This window comes from Stenella coeruleoalba (assembly GCF_951394435.1).
Source record: "Stenella coeruleoalba genome assembly, chromosome: 3".
In the NCBI taxonomy this organism is placed as follows: domain Eukaryota; kingdom Metazoa; phylum Chordata; class Mammalia; order Artiodactyla; family Delphinidae; genus Stenella; species Stenella coeruleoalba.
The window spans coordinates 52,275,341-52,300,605 of record NC_137148.1 but is presented as its reverse complement, the minus strand read 5'-3'; the positions used below and the strand labels follow the sequence as shown (position 1 = coordinate 52,300,605).

Sequence of the window (25,265 nt, the reverse complement as noted above, 5' to 3'; positions counted from 1 at the left end):
TGATTACATAGACAGAACAAAAACAAATAAAATTAATGGTTTGAACAAAATTAATAAACCTCTATCAAATAATTGTTACACTAACGAGGAACAAAGGCAGTTGGTGGTAAAACACTATTACACTGATACACTTAGAAACCCTTTAAAGACTCTGAAGTGTCGAGTTCACATTTAATGTTACCTGTAGGAACAGCCCTTTATCTGAACACCATTACACACTGGTAGGCCTCAAGGACCCATCCCTTTGCTCTACAACTCTCCACAGCAATTCTCTATCACTGTGCCAGTTTCACAAACTTGCTTTGGTTTCCTAGCTCCATGCGTACTGTTTCCTTTTACTTTACCAAGGCAATGTTGAGGCCAAACAAAATCAAGAGGCTTTCCTAAATCTTCTTACATTTTGTGTTACAGCAACACAATCTTAAAACTGGCCATTTCAGTTTCATTTGTTGCTTAAAATAAAAATTATAAATTAAGATTAAAATGGAGTACTAATTATAAAACAAATTGCAAGTACCACCATTTGCAAAAAATCAAGGAATTTCTGCATCACGGAAAATGCATGGACCAAAAAAAAAAAAAACAAAAAGGAAAGAAAATGCATGGACATGCATCTACAGAAGAGTTAAAAATTTCCTGTGACTAAAAAATTGAAACTTGATTCACTAGTAGCAGATGTAGAGTAATGGCTATGACAAGAACAGATCCTGAAGAGCTCATAAAATGCAATTATTGTCTTTTTTATTTCTTTAAAAAGACATCACATTTTTTATTGCATTATTCTATTAATAAAAACACATTAACAGCTGTTTTTTTTTCATTCTTTGCTTCCAGATTTTTATAGGAAATAACTGTTTTAATCTGGCCTTGGAAAGTGAACCCACCAGCACCACCTTCACCTACTCATTCTTCAATTCAATATGCACATAGCAAAAGCCAACACTTTGAATCTCTTGCCCACATAAAAAAAAAAGTTTCAGCAGAAAAACATTAATACCAGTTGAATAAAAATAAGGGCATAAAAGCTATGAGATAGATAGCTCTGCCATCTGTCTCTGGGCTACAATCAAGGCTAACTAGAGCCTTGCACAGAGTTCAATCATGTGTATGAAATCCAAAAATAAACCTACACTCTATACAAAAACAACATACATTTGTTTTTGTAGCCTTGACTGCTATGTTTAAAAACCTAAAAGTTTTATATGGTATGAATTCAACAGTCTCCCCTATATACTGTACAGTGGTTCTTTCCCTCTAATCACAAATTCCATTATTTCATTAATGTACAAATTTGAACATATTTGAGTTCTTTATATATAAAAATAGTCAAAATATTAATTTCCCCTGCAAGTATCTTCCAATAAATCTTGCTGTCTCTCCATTTTTTAGTCCACAGCTCTTATGAGGAAACCTCTCGTACAATGATGAGTTCTACTGTGTTCTGGAAAGTTTTTAGCAAGGACACTGCTTGTCCATGTTCAATATTGATAAAACTGTAGCCATTAGCCTAGAAGAAAGAAGAAAAAAGCTTAAAAAAAAATTTCATAGTCATTTATTTGCATTTGTGCATTTGAATTTCTGCCAGCTCACAAACCTGGCAGAAAATAAGCATCATTTTGGCAATTTAAAACAACATCTAGACTCCTGGGCCCTAACCCATCTCTATGGAAATAAAATCTCTGAAGGTGGGACCCAGGACCTGTATCTTGCCCACATTTTCAGATGATTCTTACATAGCAACCTGACATTAGGAAGCACTTGTCTAAGACAGTGTCAGACATGGTGTTGTGTGTATACGCTAAGGTACAACTGAGGTCACCAAGCTGCAAGGGTAAAAGAGGTCAAGGCCTAGTCTTTCCATTGACTAGGAGCCACCAGATCAAGGACACTACACTTCTTATAATTTAAGCTAAACATCTAATGATGTTTTACTATACATCAGACACACAGTTCTAAGTGCTTCTTGTGAATTAAATCCTTTAATTCTCGTAACACACAGAGGAGATTCTTTCATCATCTTATTTTAGAAGAAGTTAACATTCGTAAACTTAAACAAAAGGCTAAGATATATTCCAAAAAATGCTAAGGTTTATTTAAAAATATCAGTATGATCTTCCAAGGTACAAGGTGGAAATATCTTAAGCTATGAAAGCACTGGAGAGTAGCCTATAAGAAACGCCACTGTTTTCATCCACAAGTATTTGAAGATATCTTCATAAAATGCTTACTTTCAAATCTGGCATTTAATAAGCCCTTGATGAGGAAGGCAGATGTTATAAAACAAAAAGTAATAAAAAAAATGTATCTTAGTTACCTGAATAATTTTATCACCTGGTTGCAGTAATTTTGATGCTGGCCCTTCAGGCTGTACCCTTGTTACAAATATACCCTTTAATAACAACAAAAAAGATAATTATTTGATGGAATTTGATAATTATTTGATGCATAAATAAAACAGTACCAAGGAGCAATCTTTTTTTTAATAGTATGCAAATATTTGAATTGTGGTGCAAGTTTTCTCCCTGTCTCCTCTGAATAATATTGTGACCACGCTATGTTATTTGTGCTTCTGGTAATTCTTACTTTAGTGATTTTTATTAAAGTGATAAAAAAGTTATTCTATAGATGTGAAGAAAAGTATTAACAATTAAAAAATCACTTCACAATATAATGAACATTAAAAATTTTTGGTTAAATTTGTAGCCCTTAAACAATTTGAGCTGATCACATTTCAAAACAAAAAGCTGAACAATACAGAGGGAAATCACAAGGTGATGTCTGTCTATATCTATATAAATATGTTAGATTTTTACTTATACATAAAAGGTACTAATTTAGTGAATAAAAATTAATGAGCATTTCAAGGATATATAAACAAAACTCACATCGTCATCAGGTCTGAACGGGTTTCCTCTTCCCCCAACCCCTCCTGATATGCTAAATCCAAGTTCTGGATCCTTGTCAACTCTCACTCGAATCTGAGTTAATATGGAAATAAACTTATTACTAATATCAGAAAAAGCTATAATACAATAATAACCACACTGGTAAATTAAGTTCAAGAAAACATAAATATGTAAGAATTCAACTAAAATAAATATTTGGGCAGATGAAATGAAACTACAATGTGAAATATTATGTTAATGAGTTAGTGAGTTAAAGGCACAGCTGGGATTATAAAGCATAGCTCCTAAATTAACCTATTGCTATCTTATGAGGATATGCAACAAATTAATGTTGACTTTATATATTTTGGACAGCACGGACTTTAATGACATAGAGCATACACACAAAACATGTATTTTATTATCAGTTTCCATTTGTAGAACATCTAAATTACATAGTATTTCTGACTACTGGATGTTTCATAAGACATCTAAAAGATCCCTGGGTGGTTGTTGGATATTAACTCATTTCCTAAATCTGTTTATATGCTTCAAAGGAGTTGGGATTGATGATCAATCAATACTATTTTTTACAACCAAGCTATAGAAAAAGATGCAAGAACTAAATTTTTGTTATAAAACACTCCCTTTCCCCAGAGACCAAAACAAAATGAATGAAGCATTTGTTCTCTAAGTTTCTAATAATAATATTTTATTAATAAACTATCAAAATATATGAATATATAACTGTTGACTTTTTAAGTACTTTGTAAGATTTAATTCTCAAAGTAGTCTGGAGACTATAGGCCAGTTTCAAAAGCTAACTATCAAATAACAATTAGCAAACTATAATATGCCATTCAAGTTTAACGGTCTACTATTTTTATTCCTGAAGAAGGTCCGATTACTGGAGTATCATCATCAACCAGTTTTGGAAATACAACCACCTTAGGAAAAAAAAAAATCATGCCCTCAATACTATCCTATATCAATTTATCAGAACAGGGGGGATCATACTGTCAAGTTAAACCACAAAGTTTAATACCTTATAAACTTAACATGAAACCAAGCCATTAAACAAAACAGTAAAAACTATGTTAAAATTCTGTATGGATTTATTGCTATAATTAAATAACCTATAAAATACATTAAAAGCTTAGTCTCATATTCCAAATATTCTTGATCATTCTTACCTCTTGCCTTGCCAGTTCATGGCCTTGTCTAGGAGAACAATGGGGCTGTGTGTATGGAGGCTGGTGGGCCACTTTCAGCATCAAGTAATCAATTAGTTGTTCTCTAGAGGGATGCCTTGCCACAGATGCCTGAGGAAGGGGGTGATGTATTTGACTATAATTTGCCTGAGGCCTGAGAGGCTGGCCCATCTGTCCATTACTCAAAGGCATCTAAGAAAAACATGAAGTCTCTTAAAATGACCAATAATAATGCCTTGTTACAAATATTTGGATGTTCTTCTTGGAGCAATACAAAAGCACTAGAGTTTAACATTCTAAATCACACAGTATCACGCCATGTGTGCCATTTTTTCTAATTTTACACTTTTAAAAGAAAAAAAACTGTTAATGTCTTAATTCTAAGCTTGTCTGAGTGCTCGCTGATAGATTCACTCTTCAAAAGTTTCAAATTAAAGTACATCATATCTACATTTAAAATTATTTGCTTTTCTGTAAGCTTAACCCAATGTTAAAATGGTAAACAGTATGTCAAATTTTAACATTTAAGTAAGCCCATTAAAAGGGCATCTCTTCCTATACTATACTTAATCTCTCACATACACTCAAAATATGCATTTGCTGATGCTTTTCTTTAGAATGAAAGTGTAAGTAGTTTTGTGGTAGAAGTTTTTCATAATCTGAGTATATTCTTCTACCTCTATTCTTTCCTCTCCAGAATTAAAAAGCCAATCTAGCTATGCAGTAGAAAATTGATTTATTCCTTGTGTGTGTGTGTGTGTGTGTGTGTGTGTGTGTGTATCAAGTTAGGAATTTTTAAACTCTCTAAGTATTAATTCCATAGAATGTTAACCACAAAAATTAAACCATGACATTTTATTTTGCTTTTTTCACAAGCTAAACAAAAACTCCATATTATTCTGTTGCTGTTAAAGAAATATCTTTGTCTTAAAGTCTCTTGTTTTTTAGATTTAAAAATAACCTTTATGGAAATGTGATAATAGCTTACTTCTGTTAATGTGAGGAATCTATCTGAAAAATAAGAGGTTATATTTACATTACAAATATTTGCATATAAAGAAATTTTTGTGTAGAAGAAGAAATAAGTACATTTAAGCGATTCAGTCATTTAAAACTTCATTGTTAACTATTAACCCACAAGGAAATTAGAGAAAAACTGTGATGATTTGCGTCCCATTTCCCTAAAATTATCCAAAGTAGAAAAGTTTGGGAAAACATTATGGCAATAGTTTCAGAACTATGTATTATCTTCTTATGTTCATCTTGCTGAGGAATACAAAGTTTGGTTTTGGTGAATAATATTTTTACTTTAAAAAAAAGTTCTCTTTTTGACTGTATTATACTTGAGAACTTAGTTAATTCTGAGGCCTGGGAATATACATGAGTGTTTCATGACAGGGCACAAAGATATTATTCTCTCACAAATTTTATGTTGGTTGGAGAGAAGAGGTGCTATATTATCTCTTTTTTAAAAATATTGTGGTTGTTTCCCACTTGATCACTGTAGATTTGAAGCAATTAATCCTCCTAGGAGTACTTAAATAGTTGTGCAATTATTTTATTATTTTTGCATAACTCTGTAGACAGCACTTATGTTAGCACAATTTATTCCTACATGCAGATTTAATACCTTTCTCCTGGGGAGAATACTCCAGACAGTAACTACTTCTGACCCATTCTTAAGACTCCCTGACACCTAGAAATTAGACATACCTGAATGTGTAGAACACATTCTACATCAGTGTTAAACATAGCCATGGAATATACTAAGCTATGATTAGCAGATAACTCAGGAGAATAAAAAGCATAAAACAAACTCAGTAACCCAAACCAGAAAATGGATATTAAAAAGAAAAAAGAAATTGGATAGCAGAAAAAGAAACTCGACAGCAATTAAAAGAAAAACAACAAAAAAGGGTAAAATAAATAAATACGTACAAACTTACATGGCTGGATTCCTACTCTCAAGAACAATGTAGAAGTTTATATAATACATAACTATGCTTCACAATTATAACTGGTTATACTAGGGATATGGGCTTAGTTAAGATGAAGAACAGCTGAGGAAAATACTAAAGAAAAGAATTATCTATCCAGCATTGGTGACAAAAAAGTAAACTCTCTAAATGAGTGATGCTTTAGTTATAAAAGTAGTAAGAATACAACCATCATCTATTCTACCATATACAAAAGTCTTTCAAGGTGATTTCTAATTACATTTAAAGTATGTTAAAATGCCTTCATCCTCCAATGAAGAATTTAAGACGGGTTCATATTTAACTCTCCAAACAGTTTTACTATCAGGAATGCCAAAAAGTAGGAGATACTACAGAAATCCAAAAATAACAAAATGATTCTTCAGTGTGGAAGAAATCATGGAATAAACTAAGAAACAGCAGAGTGAAATTTCATTTCATATTTCTCAATTATTAAAAAAAAACCCTTACTAATCACGAGGTGAAGGCCCTCAAAAAAGCATTTTCAGCGTTAAAGCATATATGATATTTCTTAGTTCAAAAGCTGTAAAACACAATAAGCTCACAGATACTACTTCATTCCCTGAGCACCTACTTTCATCAAGCTGTCTGGAAGAACATCTTTGTGACTAAGTGTAGCTGACGGGTAGTTCTGCTGTCCTGAAATGAATATATCATCTTGACAAGGATCTCCTGCACAGGATGTCTGGGGATGCTTCAAATGAGGGGGAAATAAAAAATAAACAAATAATGATCTTTAAGATGTGAAACCAAAATGATGATGACACTTGAGAGGAGATACTGCTAGACAATGGAAAGATGAAGAACCAAATCAAACATTACCATCATAACTACCATCGATATTAGCACCTTTATAATGGGTGTTAACTATATTTATTTATTTATTATTGTGGTAATCACTTTGTAATACATACATATATCAAACCATCATTACGTATACCTTGAACTAATATGTTATATATCAGTTATATCGCAATAAAACTGGAAAAAATATTAGTACCTTTAACAGTCTTTCAAAGTTACATGGCAAAATGTTTGTTCTTATAATGTGTGGAAAGTACATACGAACATATACTGTTAAGATATTCCTTTATAATACTTTTAGTTTTATTTACAGTAATACCTAGCTTTTAACACTTTGAGCAATAAATTTAGTTATTAATCCAAGTTATTACCCAAATTTTAAGAGAAACTAAAATATATGCACTCCTGTTGAGCACAGCAAAAAGTTTTTTGGTAAAAAAATTAACTGCTGTTTTTTTTAACAGCACAGTATCACCCAGGATTTCCTTATTAATGATGAGCAATATCAATAAACATACAGTCTTATAAAACTTGCTTTAGCCTAATTGTATCATACTAATATTAGCTCAGTATTTTCAAAAGCACTGCTCTGATGAAATGCTTTTAAATTTTATTAGAGTTCATATTTTTATATATCAAATAACATCCTTACATTATAGTTTATTTCACTGATACCTTTAGAGAAAAAACAGACTCAATATCTCATTATCTCTGAATATTTCTTATAAATATGCTGGGAGGCAAGATGCTTATTTTTCATCTTAATTTAGTTCTAAACACACCTAGCTATATTTTAGAAAACTACAGAGACTGTGATAAATAGCAGTACTGTTACCTTCAAAACAGTGTATGGCTGGCAACACATATACGCAAACTATATCATCATGTTGAAAAATAATCTGAAATCCAGTTCATTATGATATGCCATAGGATACATGTAAATCTAAGGGTTTATAATTTAGTCTTAGGAACCATATCTGCAACAAAGCTATCATGTGCAGTTTGTTGCTAGTTCAAACCATGGCTTAGCATTTTTAGATGTAGTTTGATCTAATTTTGTTTATTTATACAATGAATACTTTATTACTTTATTTTCCTTTTCCATTTTTGAGATGTGCTTTCAGAATGCATAATAATCAACTCAGCTCACAGCTTGAAGTTTAAACTCAAGTGTGAATGTACGACTATGTCTTTAAATGAACAAGTGCATTATGGATGAAAAAGTTAATAAACGCAACAGACTCAAAGACTCTGACTTGAATAAAAACAAGCAAAAGATATTACTGTTCAAGAATTTGTAAAGAACAATTGTTCCACATGACTATAAAGATTATCCCTGAGTTAATAAAAGCCCCTGGTTTTTACCCCATGGCTTCAGCTGGAATGAGTGCCAGAAATGCAGGGCTTACTTGCCATCATCTCCTCTCTGTTTCAAACTGCTAAGTTACAAAACGATTGTTGCCACTATTATGTAACACAGAAACCAGGTGGTGGCAGGTGACAGAAGGCAAAGCAAGATGGGTAAGGCCCAGCCAGAACAAAGTGAATCGAGGATACTGCTCCTATCCTAGAACAGAGTTAAGCCAGGAGTATATTAAAAAGTAGTAGGAGATTGGGGGTGGTGGGGAAGGAGACACTCAGGAAAAAGCAAAGGACCCAGAAGCAGGGTCACTATGGAAATAAAATTATGGGGGAGAGAATGCAGCTTTACAACGGGAGAAAGGTCTTTTCAGGATGGAGGAAGAGGGGCAGAGGAAACATTTACTTAGAGGCCATGCTACCACCTCAAGTTGTCACGGAAAAAAAAATCTTAAAACAGCCACACAGAGTTTTTCTGTTCTTTCTCCGTTTCTGTCATTCTTATCCCCTACCCTTAACTTTCATTAAAAGAATAAACCTTTCTTCTTCCCCACTAACGATTACGTGGGTAATAACGGATTTGGGTTTTGCCTTTTCACTGGTACTTAATGCAATTTCTCCAGGCTCACATTTAATCATATTCTGCAAATTATGATTAAACTTAGTTCCAAGTATTTATTTGCCAACCCTCAATCACTAAAGTGAAAATTATTCTTTCCCACAACCCCTCTTTGTATTACACATGGCATAGCCTTAAAACCTTGAGTTAGGGAAAGGAAGCTAATTTTAAGAGAAAGCACTGCGAAGAAAAATAATTTTTTAAAAAACCTCTTAGATTCCTATCGCTCACCCCTTTTTATATAAGAGCTGACTACATCCTTAGTTATGACCACAGAAACGTAAGAGATAAAAACTAAATCAGCTTTGCAGAGTTTTAGAACTAAGCCATGGAAGAACTGGGAGGTAAACAAGATATTTAACCCACAGCACAAATTTATTTTCTAGAATTGTTAAAACATCAAAATGTGGGGTTTCTTCCTCTTCTATGTACTAAAGGTACTGATCTACTACAGGTACTCACTCGAAAAATGTGCCCACCAGAATCTCTTCCGTCTGCAATACTCAAGGCAAGACTGCCTTGGCTGCCATGCAGATCCCTAGAGCTGCCATAGTGACAGTGGCTTACAGCAGTAAAATTGGAATTAAAGGACCTTGACAGCATGCTCTGAATAAAGAGGGGATAGATTTAACAGAGATTAGTGTAGCATGCAAAATTCACAAGACATGTTATGTACATAGACATATATACAAGTAACCCCAATACCACGCAGAAATATCAGGCAACACTGAATTTTCAGTGCCACTGAAAGAAATTGGCACTATTTACCATATATTTACATGAAAACATACATGTACACACATAATTATATGTAAACCCAACCATTCACATGTTTAAACACCAAAAAAGAAAGTGCAAACATACAGCTGCTTTTATAATGCGATTATTTCTTTTACTCCTAACATATTTTACTAGAAGGTTGTCGGAAGATAGGAATTGATGTTATACCCAGATATACCTGTATGTATATAGTTACACACAGAACACAAACTAGTTTCTTTATAAAGATAAACTTTACCAACATTCAGTTATTTCTAAGTCAAAATGGGTTTCTAGAGAGTCTGCTTCATTTTATAGAAATTAATTCTGTCTTATTAAGTAAATGGAGAGTTTAGACATACATAATACAGCACAAAATATATTTGCAAAAAAATATACCTGGCTCTTGCCTATTGCAATTTCTAATAAAAATTATCTTCCACATTTAGGAAAATGTCTTAACATCAGAGAAAAGTTTAGCATACACACAGAGTTTTAGGATATAACATTTAAAAGGCTCCTACTGCTTTACAATTACCAGGAAAAAAATTTCAATAAATCTAGAAAATGCACATGTAAAACTTTTTTTCCCATTCAAATAGATAGGTATTGAAGATTATTATATTTTAGTAGTTAGTAGTGACTTTGCTGCTTAAACTTGAAGAACCCTTCAAGTTTCACTGATGGAATCCTTCCACGACTGAGTTTACTATAAATGCCTAATTGCCAATCCCAGAGCTGCCTGAGAAATGTACTTCAATAAAAGTACTGCCTGATTCTCATTGTTCCTGCTTGCTTATTCCCAGAGTTAACTACTGTTCTTTCACACGTGGATGCTTTTAGTCATGTCCCTAAACTTTAAGGGTCTGATGGTCAAACCGAGAGAAACCGTATTTTGGGCATGACTTATTAGTAAGAAATGCACAAATCCACAAATACTTGTTATGACATGTACAAGCATTTATATATATGTTATGACATATATAATAAGCATTTCTGTATTACTCTTAGAAAATACAGATTTTCTCCAGATTATGAAGTTGATCTCTAATACCAAGAAACATTAACATGACATTCCAGAATGAAAAGAATCTGTAAAATTACAATGTACACATTTAGTTATTTTGTGGATTCTGAAGTAAAGACTAAAGAAAAAGCTGAATTTAACAGACCAGGCCTGTACTTTCCCAAACCATCTCACAAAGAATAAGAATTTGGCAGAGGCAGTTCAGAGGTTCCCCAAACACCTCATTAGAATGTAAAAATAAATTATACACATAACCACATACACAGAGAAACATTTCAGCAACACACCCTCACGTGTTACACACAGTTTTAACGTGTCAACTAGAGTGGTCTGATTGACCCTTTTTAATAATATGTTGATCTTGGAACAAAGCCTTTGCTGTCATCTTTGAACATACAAATATTTGTAAATATTTCACTGATTAAAAAGGCTAAAGTTTGGAATAGGTCTGACTTTGAATTCAGGCTTGTACAGAGACAGCCACATAAAACTGCACTCTGTCACAACACATCAACACATTGTGCAAAGCTCAATTAAGTGCTGGGCAAACGTCCTGGGCACTGTTTTTCACTACATGCTAATAGCTGTATAATAGCAAGTGAACATGGAAATCATCATGCTTTGTTAATCATATTCTGGTTGAGTGCTTATCAGTTTTTAATATAATAAGGAATATTGGCAAATGCTGATATATTAGAAATAATTTTAATTTTGAAATAATTTTTATTCCTTTTCAATCTCTGTTGATTAGTTTAATTAAATAAGTCTTGAGATTTCTGAGGTGGGATTTATTTTATACATTTGTGTTCCAGGTACAGTTTGCTGCAGCGGTTGGGAAGGAGGGGTTACTACTACAAGGTTAAAAAAAACCAAGTAAGCTTCAATAACTTATTTCTTTGTGTGTTACTACTAAACTCCTCAGCTGGGCAAAGTAGCAACTCTTCCTCTAGAGGTACGGCAGGCATTGTGAAATCCCCTGAGGAAAATTTTCAAATGTCTACCACACCATTAGAATTATGTTTAAGGGAGAGAGGAGAAGATGCAGAGGAGCAAATAGAGATCTTCCATCACAGTCTAAATCTTGTTGCCCTGTGTCCTCAAACGGCTTTTCCTAATTTCACTGAATTGATTCTCACCTATAAATTACCAGTAAGCACAACAGGGAAACTACTGTCATGCATTCTCTAAGCAATCATACGGTAAATTCTAAACATGAGGTTTAGAATTTAGAGAGATACAGTGAACAATGAGATGGCTGCTACTTGCTTCCTATTTACTAAAGTCCAGGTGTGTCTGTGTCAGACAGGAAAGTAGTGGAGAATAGCCATCTGAGATGCCAACTAAAAATATAATGATAACCAAACTCATCTCTTCCTCCAAACCTGCTATTCCTCTTCAATATCCAGTTAACAGCAGTCCCAAAAAACAGTTATTCAAGGTACCAATCTCAAGCTTAATCCCTTTTCCTCAATGAATGATTACAGGAATATTCCCATCAGAAGTAAACTCTTATAATCTATTTCAGAATTGCCTCTTGAATTTGTTCCTTTGCCTCAATTCCACTGATATATTTTTCATTCCATTTATTTTCTGGACCATTAGACAGCCTCATAACTCAATCAATTTGACTACAGCCTCTTCCTCCTCAAATCCAGTTCCACACTATCACCAGAAATTTATTTATAAAAGTTATGTTACCCTTTGCTTAAGAATTTTCCAAATTCCATAGATAAGGCACACAAATTTAAAGAGCCTCAACAGTATGTAGAGCATTACAGCCGAAACAAAATGGAGAGCTGACAACAAAGTCGCCTAATGCTATAGATGCTCAGCTATTTAAAGCTAAGAACAGAATTAAAAAGAGCTAACAATTACAGACAGAGGTTCAATGTGAATTGACATAAGGTATTAATCACATTTTAGACACTGATTTCTGAAAAACTTAAAGAATTTTAAAAAATAATGATTGAGGTTGTATACGCTCAGCTGTTTTTAAAAATATCTTATATCAATAAACAAAGTTAAAACAATCCTTGGGTAAAATCCACTGAGAGATATGAAGCTAAATCTTGAAGAACGAATATGCCTTATATACTTGGGCCATGGAACTGCCCCAAAGTATCAGTCTTAAGCATAATTAAAAAAATTTTTATCTCCTGTCAAAAAAGGAGTATCTATACATAAGGTTATAAACTGAACATGAGCTTATTTCCAAACTACATTACACTACACTAGAGCCACAGACACCTGAGTTCAAATAGGTCAGAAATGCAATTCAGGAAAGTCAAGAGTAAATGCCATGCCAGAAGCCATCTGAGTCAGTGACAGTGTTAGTCATACAACATGAACTGGGGAAAAAAATCTTAGGTGAAAGATATACATTTACAATACATTTCTTGTTATTCTGTTAACTATATGGTAAATTGATATTTCTGTAAACATATTTACATAATTAATTATTAATAGAGAGCAGGAAGCCAGAAAATAAGAGGTAAACATGTATATATGTGTATTATTTGTAGTATGACACAATCTAAACAAGATACACAGCTAAATATATAAAATGAAGGTAAGCCCATTAGAAAACACTAAGGAGTAAGAGAAGGGAAAGAAGTTTATATTGACATCCCAACTGTTTTGAGACTGGCTAAGTCTAAACTTGGACCTCTAATCTCACTACCAAAGAAAAACTTCTAGAATATAGGTATATATTCAATAATTCAGAGTATCTTGGTTCATCAACAAAGACTGCCAAATATTTTAAAGGAAAATTAGTAAATTCATAAATAGGAGATTGAAAAATTCATGTTTAATTACCTTTTCTAACTTTTTGGCCTCAATGTGTCGTAGTACTTGTTCTCGCCAATCGTGAGGAACTTTACTTTTTCCTGGAGGATCTAATAATGAATGTTCAGAACCAACCCTTGCATTTGGTCTTTTTGAAGGACTACTCCGTGAATAATTGAAATCACTAACTGACATAGTTCTCTCTGGTATTTCACTAACAGAGGGTCGAGCACTCTGAGGCCTTGATGCATTTGGACCATCAATGCTGTATGTTCGTGCAGAAAGAGGTCTCTGTGATCCTGACATTATTGGAGGAGTTCTTCCCACCGAATGTAACTCTCTGTATGATAAATAATCTCCTTCAGGAACTTGGGCCCGCCTCGTGGGACCTGGCTCACCAAGATTTACAGAGGCTGTAGAGGACACACTACTCTGTCGCTGAATCGTAGTTCGCGATGCTCCAGGAATGAGTCGGTCATTTGGTGAGATGGCCCACATTTCCCCATGTCTTCCTGGACCAAGTCTCTGATGTAAATGGTATCCAGTATTAGCTCGAACATTGTTATGATTAGAGAAATTCATATTGGCAGAATGTTTAGCATAACTGTGATTTTCTGTACTCTCTGATCTAGGAAAGCGCTGCAGAGGAAAATTGACATGGTCTACTTGGGGATTTTGTTTGGAGTGCCACAAAGTGTCCTTGACTGTAGCACTGCTACTGTACTGGATATTATACTGTGGAGGACCATATATTTGAGGCGTGGACTGTGGGCCACTTGTTGTGGGGCCTCTTATTATATTTGGTTCTTCAGGATTATAATTTGAATCAAACTTGAAAACTGCCTTTGTACCTGCTATTAAATCAGAAGATGAAGAAGAACCAGTAAATACTTGCAATGGTTGATCATACAAAAGCGTAGCTGACTTGCTCCTGACTATGTTTTTTCCATCAATAGTAGATGTTACTTTAACTGTTGCACTTGGCTGCTGAGGTCCATTATCACTAAGTATGTCATAGATTTTTAGCCCGCCAGTCTCCATATTAGTTATGCTATGAGATTTCACAACAGATCCAATTGGCCCACTTCTCTGAGGGGAGAGATCTTCAGTGCTTTTGGAAAGACCTGCATCAACAGAAGAACTGGTGTCATGTGGTTCAGTCCTCCTAGGAGACTGTGGAGTTCCCTCAGAACGTCCATTTACCTTATTTATGCATTCAAGAGTAGGATACTTGTTTCCATTATCCAAGTGCTCAGCCTCTCCTTTAGCATTATTGCTTAAAAAGCCTGTTTCAAGCACTGTGTCCTCCGCCTTTGATCTTTCCATTATCTCTGGTTGAAATGTATCATTAGTTACAAGTTTATTAAGATTCATATTGATATGGTCTAATTTGTGAGATTCATTAGATGTGGCTGTTGAGTCAACACCTTTTTCAATAAGAACTAATTGCTCTTCAATATTCAAATCATATTCAGGTAAGTTAAAATCTTTTTTATCAGGAACCTCGGTTTTTTCCTCTGTTGAATGATTTAAAATATCTCCATTTTGTAAAAGGCTGTTAAAATTTTCATCTTCTTGCCTAAAACAAAGAAAATTTTATCACAAACATCATAAAGCCCAGTTTTCTTAGTAATGGGGAACATTAACAACTAATTAATTAATGTGTAGGTACATAAAGATAAGAGCATTGATGGGAGTTACAGATAAAAGGCCTTTATCATCAAGCATGTAATTTAAAAATATTATTGTAACAGTCAAATAATATAGATTTATATTAAATGGAGACAAGGTAAAGCATACTAATTAAAATTCATAGATAAGATTAATTTTCATCAATATCATCACTCTATCACAATAGTTTAATAGAGCTAAACAATGAAGAAAAATGTGATTATGTAATGAAATAATTCTCTTCTACTTCTGCATCTTTTCATGACTGTGTTAAAACATGAAATGCTTGAAAGATGGGCACATACATGGAGGAAAGGCAAGTTGAATAGTTAAGTAAAAAGCACACAATATTTATACAAATGGTTCTGAAACCTCACATTATTGATCAGTTAATCATATTAACTAAGTAGGTATTATTAGATTCAAATATATATAAGGAAATTATACAAAAAACTAAACAATCACTCAAAGATCTACAAAATATGAAGAAAGATCAAAAGAGAAACTAAATCTAATCATTTTTCTGTGACTACACTGTATTTGGCAAATATTTATAAAATGTACCATTCCAAAATTATAGAAGATATTTTATTTCTATTTGGTGATATGAAAACATATCTGTGTCCTCTTTGTAAATATTCAAGTTACGTTTCAACAAATTCTTTAATACTGATCTTCCCATTAGGTAACAAAAAATATTACTAGAAATACAACAAAAAAGGTGTGGCTATATCCCTTTCTTAGCCTTTATTTCATTACAAAAAACATGACTTAGACTAAACTACTTCCCAACAATATCAGTAAAATTTTACTATTTGACAAATTAATCATTATCTTAACCTCTAAGAGGTTTTAAAATTAATATTTTACCATACTGATCTTAGCCTCAAATTCAGAGGATAGATATAAATGATTAATCATAACTACAACTACATAATAGTTAAGCTCAATTTGAGACATAAAATTCATCTTTCTTTTAAAGCAATGCAAATCAATGCATAGAAAAATTTGACTTAAATATGCCTGGAATTTAAGAACTATTTAACTCTAAAAATTAGTTAACAATATCCATACAATAAGCTTTAGATTCAGTAGTAACCCAAATCTTTCTATTAAGCACTCTAGCTGATACAATAACATGAAAGTAAAATGATACAGTCTCACTTTGATAACAAAACTTCTTGAGAACCCTAGTAGTAAATTTGTTTTAAGATTCACCCAAATTCAAGCCTGTAGGAAGTAAATCTTGTTTCAGTGAGTTTGACCTACAAATTTAACTCTAAACCAAAAATACAGCACTAATCAGAAATATCTGATTGAACCCTTTAATGATAACCTCCAAAGTGACTCTGCATTTCTAACTCTAAAAATACCCCTTTTAATTTGAATTATTCCGAACAGGCTCTTTATGTTGTAATACCTAGAAATATTATAAAACTGTTCAACCTTTTAATGAAGAGAATTAGAATATATTTTAAATCTTTTCTCCCCCATTTAAAAGACTGATTTAAAATGGAAATGTATAAAAGCTAAATAATTAGTAGTAAAGTGGGGAAGAAACCATATACACTGCCTGAACCATTTCTATAATATTAATTTGTAAAATCTTTTATGTTTTAATAATATATATTTCTTTGCCTTACCACTTCTATTTATTGTACAAATAAATTATTTTGTTAAGATGTTCACAAACCTGATTTTGGAATTAATACCAATATGAGTTTGTTTCACTGGAGAGCAGAGTGAGGTATCTTGACTACTATCAGTATTAAGAGAAACTGAATCAGACATCCGAGATGGAGAAGAACAGTTGCTGTTATTCTGATTGCTATTGTGTGTAACTTCATCTGATAAAGAATCTGTATCCTTTGTATCATCTGAAACAAAAAAAACCTTAAGCTATTGATAAAGCCAAGAAGAATTTCCAGTGATGACATATGGCATTTATATTGTCCTGGTTCAATATATAAGGTAAAGAATTATATGGTTAAGAAGATAACCAGAGGCTCACCTCTGAAAACTCAGTCCTAATACATAAAAAGATTAAAGAATTTAGAAATAGTGATACCTTCAATTAGTTTGTTTTTAGTAATACCTGTAGTTTTTTAAAAAAATATGACCAATGTTAGTTACCCAGAATTTGATTTAGTTTAAACTACTGACAAGATGATATCACACAATGTTTAAGGCCATCAATTAGTTTTAGTGAATATGCTTTTCCACACATCTTTAGTTTTAAACAGTCATAATAGTAAGAAATACATAGTACAGTTCATAACCTTGGTAAACTTTTCTGGGGTAGAAATTATTTCATACATGTATGGAATTGTTTTCATCTATTCTGATAATAAAAATGAGCAGCACAATCAACCAAAAAACAAACACCAAACAAATTCAGAAATTTTCACAAGGTCAGTTTTCCACTTTTTAAAATCATTTCAAAGAATTGTATATGAATAGTGAACTCTCAATATGTGAGATGGATTTGTAACAACTATATAAACAGAAATAGATTGTTGTAAATATCTTTACAACCCTAAAGGCTGTTTTTAACTAACTCAATTCTAGCCAAATCATAGAAATAGTACATACAGACATGTAGTCATAGGTGATTATATGAATTTTTTGCTGTTCCAAATATCTCAGTTCAAGTAGTCTGGATTGTGTTTACAGTTGAAAACAGTAGCACATGGGGCTCTGTAACTTCAACTTTAAGGTATTTGGGTTTTGGATTCTGAATTTTTAAAATACTGTTAAACTATATGGCACTTAAGTTCTCTCCTAGACATATTCTTCTTCTTCTACCTCCTTATCATGGGGCAATTGTGACAATTAGATAATAACATGTATACTATTTAGCACAGTAATTAACAATTAGTAACAAATATCAGTACCATTATTATTATGAAACCCCAAGCTATCCTCCAAAGGGCCACCCTGATAGTAAGTTTCATTAATGCCATAAAGGTAAAGGCTGGATAAACCTCTAGTGGAGATAATGTAGAGATGTTCAGACATTTGGTGGAGAGGAGTGAGGGAAGGATAAAAGGAAGGGATAGAGACTCTTCAAGTTCTCTTTCCTTTCCAAGAGTCTGAGATTCCATGTCAGGTGGGGGTGGGGGTGGGGATGTTAAAAAGAAGTACTGGGAGAGATAAAGTAACAAGCAGCATCTGTTATACATCAGGTACTATGCTAGGTCTGAGGGCACTAATCCGATATATTTCAGAGTCACAAAACCCTTCATTAGCCTTATTGTATGTCTAATATATACACACACAAAACTAAGGAGCGCAAAGATCATACAACAAATAAGTGGTAGAGATGGAATCATAATCTAGGCTTATTTGCCTATAAAATCTATGACATGTAAGTAAACTTGCACAAATGAGGGAAGAGAAAAGATCCATCAAGATTTTTCTTTAAAAACGAGAGGTAAGGAATAGACCTTTTAGAAAGGCATGTTTTAAAAATTGTTTCTAAGAAGTGTTTTAAATAACATAATGACATTTAGTGAAATTTATTTGAAAAAATGTATAAACTTATTCAGCCCATTTCTATTCTTAGTGCTTTCCTTTAACACCTAACCTTTTTTGTTATTACTAAGTGCTACCACTTTGGGCTGGTTAATAGAGGTTTCAATTAATGGTGGTCGCATCTCTGCCATTTTCATCTCTTCATCAGAAGAAAGTTCTTCAGATTCCTAATTTAAAGAAAAAAGAGAGAAAATATTTACAAAAATCAATTTTGGTTTCTTTAAATATTAAGTCATAAGAACTTCAGAGAAACGAATACTTAGAACAGGTAAAAAAAACCTTTGTAAGGTAATAGTGAACAAAACTAGTATATGACTTAAATTTTTCAAGACATGGCTGTAAACCTATGGAAATTATTAACAGTACACCCAAGTGCCTAAGGTATAATTTTCTGTGCAGTCCTTAATCCAACTGTATTAATGATTGGTATGTACCTGGTAATATGTCAAGTGCCAGAGAAACAAAAATGAGTAAATAAAACACAATCCCTGCCATCGAAAAACTCAAGTTTAGTGAAGGTACTCTAATAAAAAGTCTATTCCTAACCCTCAAATTTATTCCCTCAAGTATCACTGGGTTCCAATGGTAGACTGTCCCAGACTATCTACCATTGAGAGCTGTTAGCACACAAAAAAGACCTTGTCATCAACAAATATTAATAGAAAAATTTTAACACTGTATATAGTGTATATAAAATCAGATCTGCTACAGGTTAAATTATTCCTAGTTAATATGATAAAAATAAATAAAAGCTCTTAAAAGGGTGTTCTATTAAAAATACTAAGATTTCTAGGTGCTTTAAGAGTGCCATAATAAGACATGGACTGGAGTCAGAAAACTGTTTCAGTAAGAAGGCCAGAGAGTAAATATTTTACACTTTGAAAGCCATACAGTCTCTTGTTTCAACCAACCAATTCTGCTGCTGTGGCACAAGAGTAGCCACAGGCAATATGTAAACAAACTACCATGGCTGTGTGCCAGTAAAACTAAATTTTATCTAATTTTTCACATTTCATGAAATACTTTCTCTTTTGAATTTTATTCAACCATTCAATAATGTAAAAGCTGTTCTTAGCTTGCAAGCCACACAAAAAGAGGCAGTGGGCTGGATTTGGGCCATAGGCCATAGTTTGCCAACCCTGTTCCAAACTGCACTACAACAGATTTAGACTGCTAAGTAGATTAGGGAGAGAATGTAAATTGGATTTAGTCTTGAAGGGTGAGTTAAGAGGGAAATGACATTCTGAGTAGGGGAAAGCATGGAAGTAAGAAAAGGTATGCCAAGTCAGCTCCATGCAGCTGGAACTTAAGATAAGTGGCAGGAGACAGAAAAGGCAGACTGGAACGGATAGTAAAAGGTTATGCTCTGAGTATGAACTCAATTAAGTATGTATTGGTCATTACTGAAAGTTGACAAGCCAGGAACTCACAAGATCAGATTCTTTTAAAATAGTAACTCTGGTATTAAAGATGTATGAAAAGAAAAAGAGACTGGCAGAAAGGAAACTAGCTATACTGATAGTCCTGAAGAAAAAAAGACTACATCTGTCCTGCAATGGCAGTGATGGATAGTAAAGAAAAAAAGAATTTGACAGAAATTTTGCAATTAACAGGACTTGATTGATAGAATGAATGCAAAGAATGAGATAAAAGGACAAAGAGGTCTGTCTCAATCTTTGACATCTGCAGCATTCAAACTGCTGACCAGGCCTTCTCCTTCATGAAATTATATTACACCTGGGCTTCTGGGAACTGTAGTCTCCTAAATCTCCTCCCACCTTTCTGTTTCCTTTGCTCATCTCAATTAATCTTCCTGCAGTTAGCTCATATTCTTTCCTTTCTTACTCTTTCTCCCTGGATATTGCATTTTCTCCAATGATTATGTTTAATGTAGATAATTCTGCTAATAAGTCTTCAGTGGCTCCCTGAAGACTACAGTGTAGATCATCAAGTCCAAACTTCTTAGCAGAGGTATTAAGGGCTTCAGAATCAGGATCCAACCTACCTTACTAATTTTATTCATATACTATAACCCCTGACATATTCAGTCAGATGGAACATGCTCTTTTCTACATTTTCTAAATACCATGCTTTTGCTCTCATTATTCCTTCCATTTCATTCAATTCTCCTATTTCTGCTAATTGAAACACTTCAAAATACAGGTTAAATGCTTCCTTCACTTAAAGCATCCACGGTTCTTCGTAGCCAGAAAATATCTCCTTTCTAAATTTCTGTAGCACTTAATATCTCCAGCAGTGTATGAAGGGAATATAAAATGGTGTAATCACTTTTGGAAAACTGTCTGGCAGGTAAACATAAAGTTACCATACAATCTAGCAATTCTACTCTGAGGTATATACCCAAGAGAAAAGAAAATATATATCCACGCAAAAACTTGTATACAAAGATTCAAAGAAGCCTTATTCATTATAGTCAAAACGTGGAAATAACCCAAATGTTCATAATGGATGATTACAATGAAATATTATTCAGATATTAAAAAATGCATGAAGTACTGATTCATGCTACAACATGAATAGTCTTGACATTATGTTAAGTGAAAGAAACAGTTACAAAGACCACATATCAGATGATTACAGTTATATGAAACGCCAAGGACAGCCAAATCTAGAGATGCAGATAAAGTATATTACTAGTTGTCTAAAACTTGGGGGGATGGAGAAGTTATAGGGAGACAACTAAGAAGTACCGGCTTTCTCTTGTGGTAATGACAATGTTCTAAAAGTGACTGTGGTGAGGGCTGCACAACTTTTAGTAAACTGAAAAACCACTGAACTGCACCCTTTATTTAAATGAGTGAATTGTATAATATATGAGTCATATCTCAATAAAGCTGTTTTTTAAAAAAAAAGTTACAGTTTTTATTGATCCACGGGAAGAATCTCTTTAAAAAAAGTCTCAGGGGCTTCCCTGGTGGCACAGTGGTTGAGAGTCCGCCTGCCGATGCAGGGGACACGGGTTCGTGCCCGGTCCGGGAAGATCCCACATGCCGCGGAGCGGCTGGGCCCGTGAGCCATGGCCGCTGAGCCTGTGCGTCCGGAGCCTGTGCTCCGCAACGGGAGAGGCCACAACAGTGAGAGGCCCGCGTACCACAAAAAAAAAAAAAAAAAAAGTCTCAGGTATTCAAGAAAAAAATTACTTCATAAGCAATGATACATGCCTAAAGAAGTCAAATAATTGAAGTACACCTACAGCAACTTTTCATTTTTTTTTAACATCTTTATTGGAGTATAATTAACAATGGTGTGTTAGTTTCTGCTGTATAACAAAGTGAATCAGTTATACATATACATATGTCCCCATATTTCTTCCCTCTTGCATCTCCCTTCCTCGCACCCTCCCTATCCCACCCCTCTACGTGGTCACAAAGCAGCGAGCTGATCTCCCTGTGCTATGCGGCTACTTCCCACTAGCTATCTATTTTATGTTTGGTAGTGTATATATGTCCATGCCACTCTCTCACTTTGTCACAGCTTACCCTTCCCCCTCCCCGTGTCCTCAAGTCCATTCTCTATGTCTGTGTCTTTATTCCTGTCCTGCCCCTAGCTTCTTCAGAAGCAATTTTTTTTTTTTTTAGATTCCATATATATGTGTTAGCATATGATATTTGTTTTTCTCTTTCTGACTTACTTCACTCTGTATGACAGACTCTAGGTCCATCCACCTCACTACAAATAACTCAATTTTGTTTCTTTTTATGGCTGAGTAATATTCCATTGTATATATGTAACCTTTTCATTTTTAAGTTACAGAAATAAAAGCAATTGCCGTTATGAATTTTACAGAATTAGAACAACACTGCCACAATCTGATTTACATAGTAGGGACTTCCCTGGTGGTCCAGTGGGTTAGACTCCGCACTCCCAATGCAGGAGGCCCAGGTTCAATCCTTCCTCAGGGAACTAGATCCCACCTGCATGCCGCAACTAAGAAGGAGTCCGCATGCCAAAACTAAAGATCTTGCATGCCACAACTAAGACCTGGCACAACCAAAATAAATAAATATTTTTTAAAAAGACATAATTTACATAGTAAAAATTTTATATCCACTGTACTCCAATTTTTAAAGTGATAAATTAATGGTATAGAAAATATTATGAGATTTCTCAATGGCAAATGCATTAGCATATTTTCTGCTACCAGTATCAGGTTTCTCCTATCTTTAGTTAGCAACAATATTAAATTCTTACCATTTATCACTACTCCAGAATAATCATAAAGCCATACCTCAAAAACATCATCATGATTAACAATATGCTTCAAGTTCTCAGAGGCTTTCATATTTGCAGTCACTGGCGGATTTCCAGGACTGACCTCAGCTTCAGGTTCACTGGTCTTCGGTATAGAGTTTCCTATCATATACTTTTCTCTTTCATCAGCTTTGCTTCTTACTGGAGTAATACTTTCTGAAGTCTAAGTAAAAGAAAAGATAAAGAATTCACATTCTTTATATCTATTCTTGTATTAAAGTTCAGATGAAATTTTAACAGTAATTTAGTATCTTCCTATTCTGGATAAACTGAAGAAACTTTAAACATGGAAATCTGTAGGACTCACAGATAAAATGCTCATTTGGGGAACAGGTGGTCCCAAAGGTCCACGAGCCACATTAAACTTTACAATTTAGCTGAGGCTACATTTCATCCTAGAAGTTGCAACGCTGGTATTTATGAGTGAGTCACTTAGCTCAGCATGCTCAAAATCAGGATGGCTAGATATTTTCCTGCTCATTGTGGAATATATAGTAACTCTAGTGACTTCTGTTTCTGTGATACAATGGCAGGGGGGAGGGGGGGTGTCAATTAAAGAACACACAATTTAGGGATTAGTGTAGGTTTCAGGAACATCCCGAGGAAATGCCAATGGTCTGTCATAGCAATTACATTTAAAATTAAAACTGGGTAGAGTGAATCAATATTACCAGGGGAAAAAGTATTTCTATAAGAATGAATTTTCTGACATTTGTTATCTTATTCTTTGTTCAGGCAATGATTTTTCAAAGGCTACGCTGACACTCCCCTGCCCATATGGACAGTCTGTAACCACACTGAAGTGGTAATAATAGCAATTAGGGAGTTTGCTCACTATTAAAGCTTTTAGTTCAGATATTTGAGAACACTGCCCTAAGTTTGGAAGTACATTTTCTTGTAAACAAAAAGGATCATTATATCATTTATCATTTAAAAATTTTAAAGAACCTGAAACAGGTTTTGGTCAATGCTTTTGAATTTTCTAACCTTTACACCCACATCATTATTTATAACTTGCTGATCTTCATGTGGTTTCAAATCTTTTCCAGAGTCTTCATTAGTCTCTTCATCTTTTAATCTATGTACAATGGTTTGAACAGTTTTAACCATATTCTTAAGCTCATCTGGGTATGGTGTTGGATATCTCTTTAAATTTCCCTCCTAGAGAAATAAAATAAGCACAATTTAAAATACAGATAAATATTTCTTTTTTTAAACATTTTTATTGGAGTATAGTTGATTTACAATGTTGTGTTAGTTTCAGGTGTACAGCAAAGTGAATCAGTTATACATACACATATACCCACTCTTTTTTAGATTCCTCTTTTCCCATATAGGCCATTACAGAGTACTGACTAGAGTTTCCTGTGCTATACAGTAAGTCCTTATTAGTTATCTACAGAGAAATATTTCTAATGTCAATCTCAAAATTTAATCTATAATACATCTTAATTACATTGCTCATAGGGGTAACTGTGAAGACAGATGATAGGCCTTTGAAAGCATTTTAGACTCAATAAAAGTATGGTTTTATCGATAATCGAAAACTTCACAGTTACAGATTTCAATGTTTTAAAAGCTTTTTTTTTAGTAGACTTAAATATATTCCATTTGGAGATATATGGTGTGGATATTGCCAACACCACCTCTTGGCTTTGAAACAGATATACGTTTTCCAGCTAGATGTTTATGCAAACATACATAAAATTCCTAGATTATTATGACTTATGTGCTGGGAACCACACACTTCTAAGGTTAATCTAATTATCATTTCCTGGGATTCAGTTAGTTTTATTATATAAGGGGAAAAAATTACATCCATAAGTAACTAGGAAATGTGTATTTGCTACTTCTATCACTGCAACACAGTCTAACAAAGAAACAAAATGTTCATATCAAAGAGTTCTTTATCCCTATAATATATATAAATAAATCACTAAAGAAAGGAAAGGGGGAAATAATAACCTGTTTTTCTCTTATATTTATACACACTATTAAATTTGGCTTTTAATTGCATAATTTTATATTGTTCTCGAATACTTTCACATGATAAATGTATTGGATTAATAAAATTTCAAGTGCCTTGAGGGTAAAATAGCGCAGATTAGCTATATAGTACCCAATAAATATCAGCAGACCTGTTCAAAATTTGAAGGAAAAAAGAATAGACTCACTCTAGGAGGTGCTTCCCTTTCATCTTTGTCTTCATCACATTCAAATGCCACTTGAGCCCGCTGTTTTCTCTGTTCCTCCCACAATGAAGGATTAAAACTTTCATTATCTGATATGAACATAACTAGAGAAAAACAAACAAAACCCCACTGTATTTTACTATAATTA

At 33.6% G+C, this 25,265-nt stretch overlaps 1 protein-coding gene across 10 annotated transcripts in view; it reads right to left on the bottom strand.

The window, feature by feature from the left end:
- Positions 1-682: 682 nt before the first annotated feature.
- The window catches only part of ERBIN (erbb2 interacting protein), a 106,436-nt gene continuing 81,853 nt past the window's right edge, over positions 683-25,265 (bottom strand). For 2 of the 10 annotated variants that reach the window (XM_079915269.1, XM_079915271.1), the window contains exons 16-27: positions 25,100-25,221; positions 23,913-24,086; positions 22,903-23,088; positions 18,706-18,820; positions 16,813-16,996; positions 13,479-15,027; positions 9,338-9,481; positions 6,668-6,787; positions 4,079-4,288; positions 2,886-2,978; positions 2,315-2,389; positions 683-1,507 (exon numbers count right to left, since the gene is read on the bottom strand). In XM_079915269.1, coding sequence (XP_079771395.1) covers positions 1,400-1,507; positions 2,315-2,389; positions 2,886-2,978; positions 4,079-4,288; positions 6,668-6,787; positions 9,338-9,481; positions 13,479-15,027; positions 16,813-16,996; positions 18,706-18,820; positions 22,903-23,088; positions 23,913-24,086; positions 25,100-25,221 — 3,080 coding nt within the window. In that variant the 3' untranslated portion in view covers positions 683-1,399. The remainder of the gene's footprint in view (positions 1,508-2,314; positions 2,390-2,885; positions 2,979-4,078; positions 4,289-6,667; positions 6,788-9,337; positions 9,482-13,478; positions 15,028-16,812; positions 16,997-18,705; positions 18,821-22,902; positions 23,089-23,912; positions 24,087-25,099; positions 25,222-25,265) is intronic. The other 8 variants (XM_079915273.1, XM_079915274.1, XM_079915272.1 and 5 more) reach the window with 8 other exon arrangements.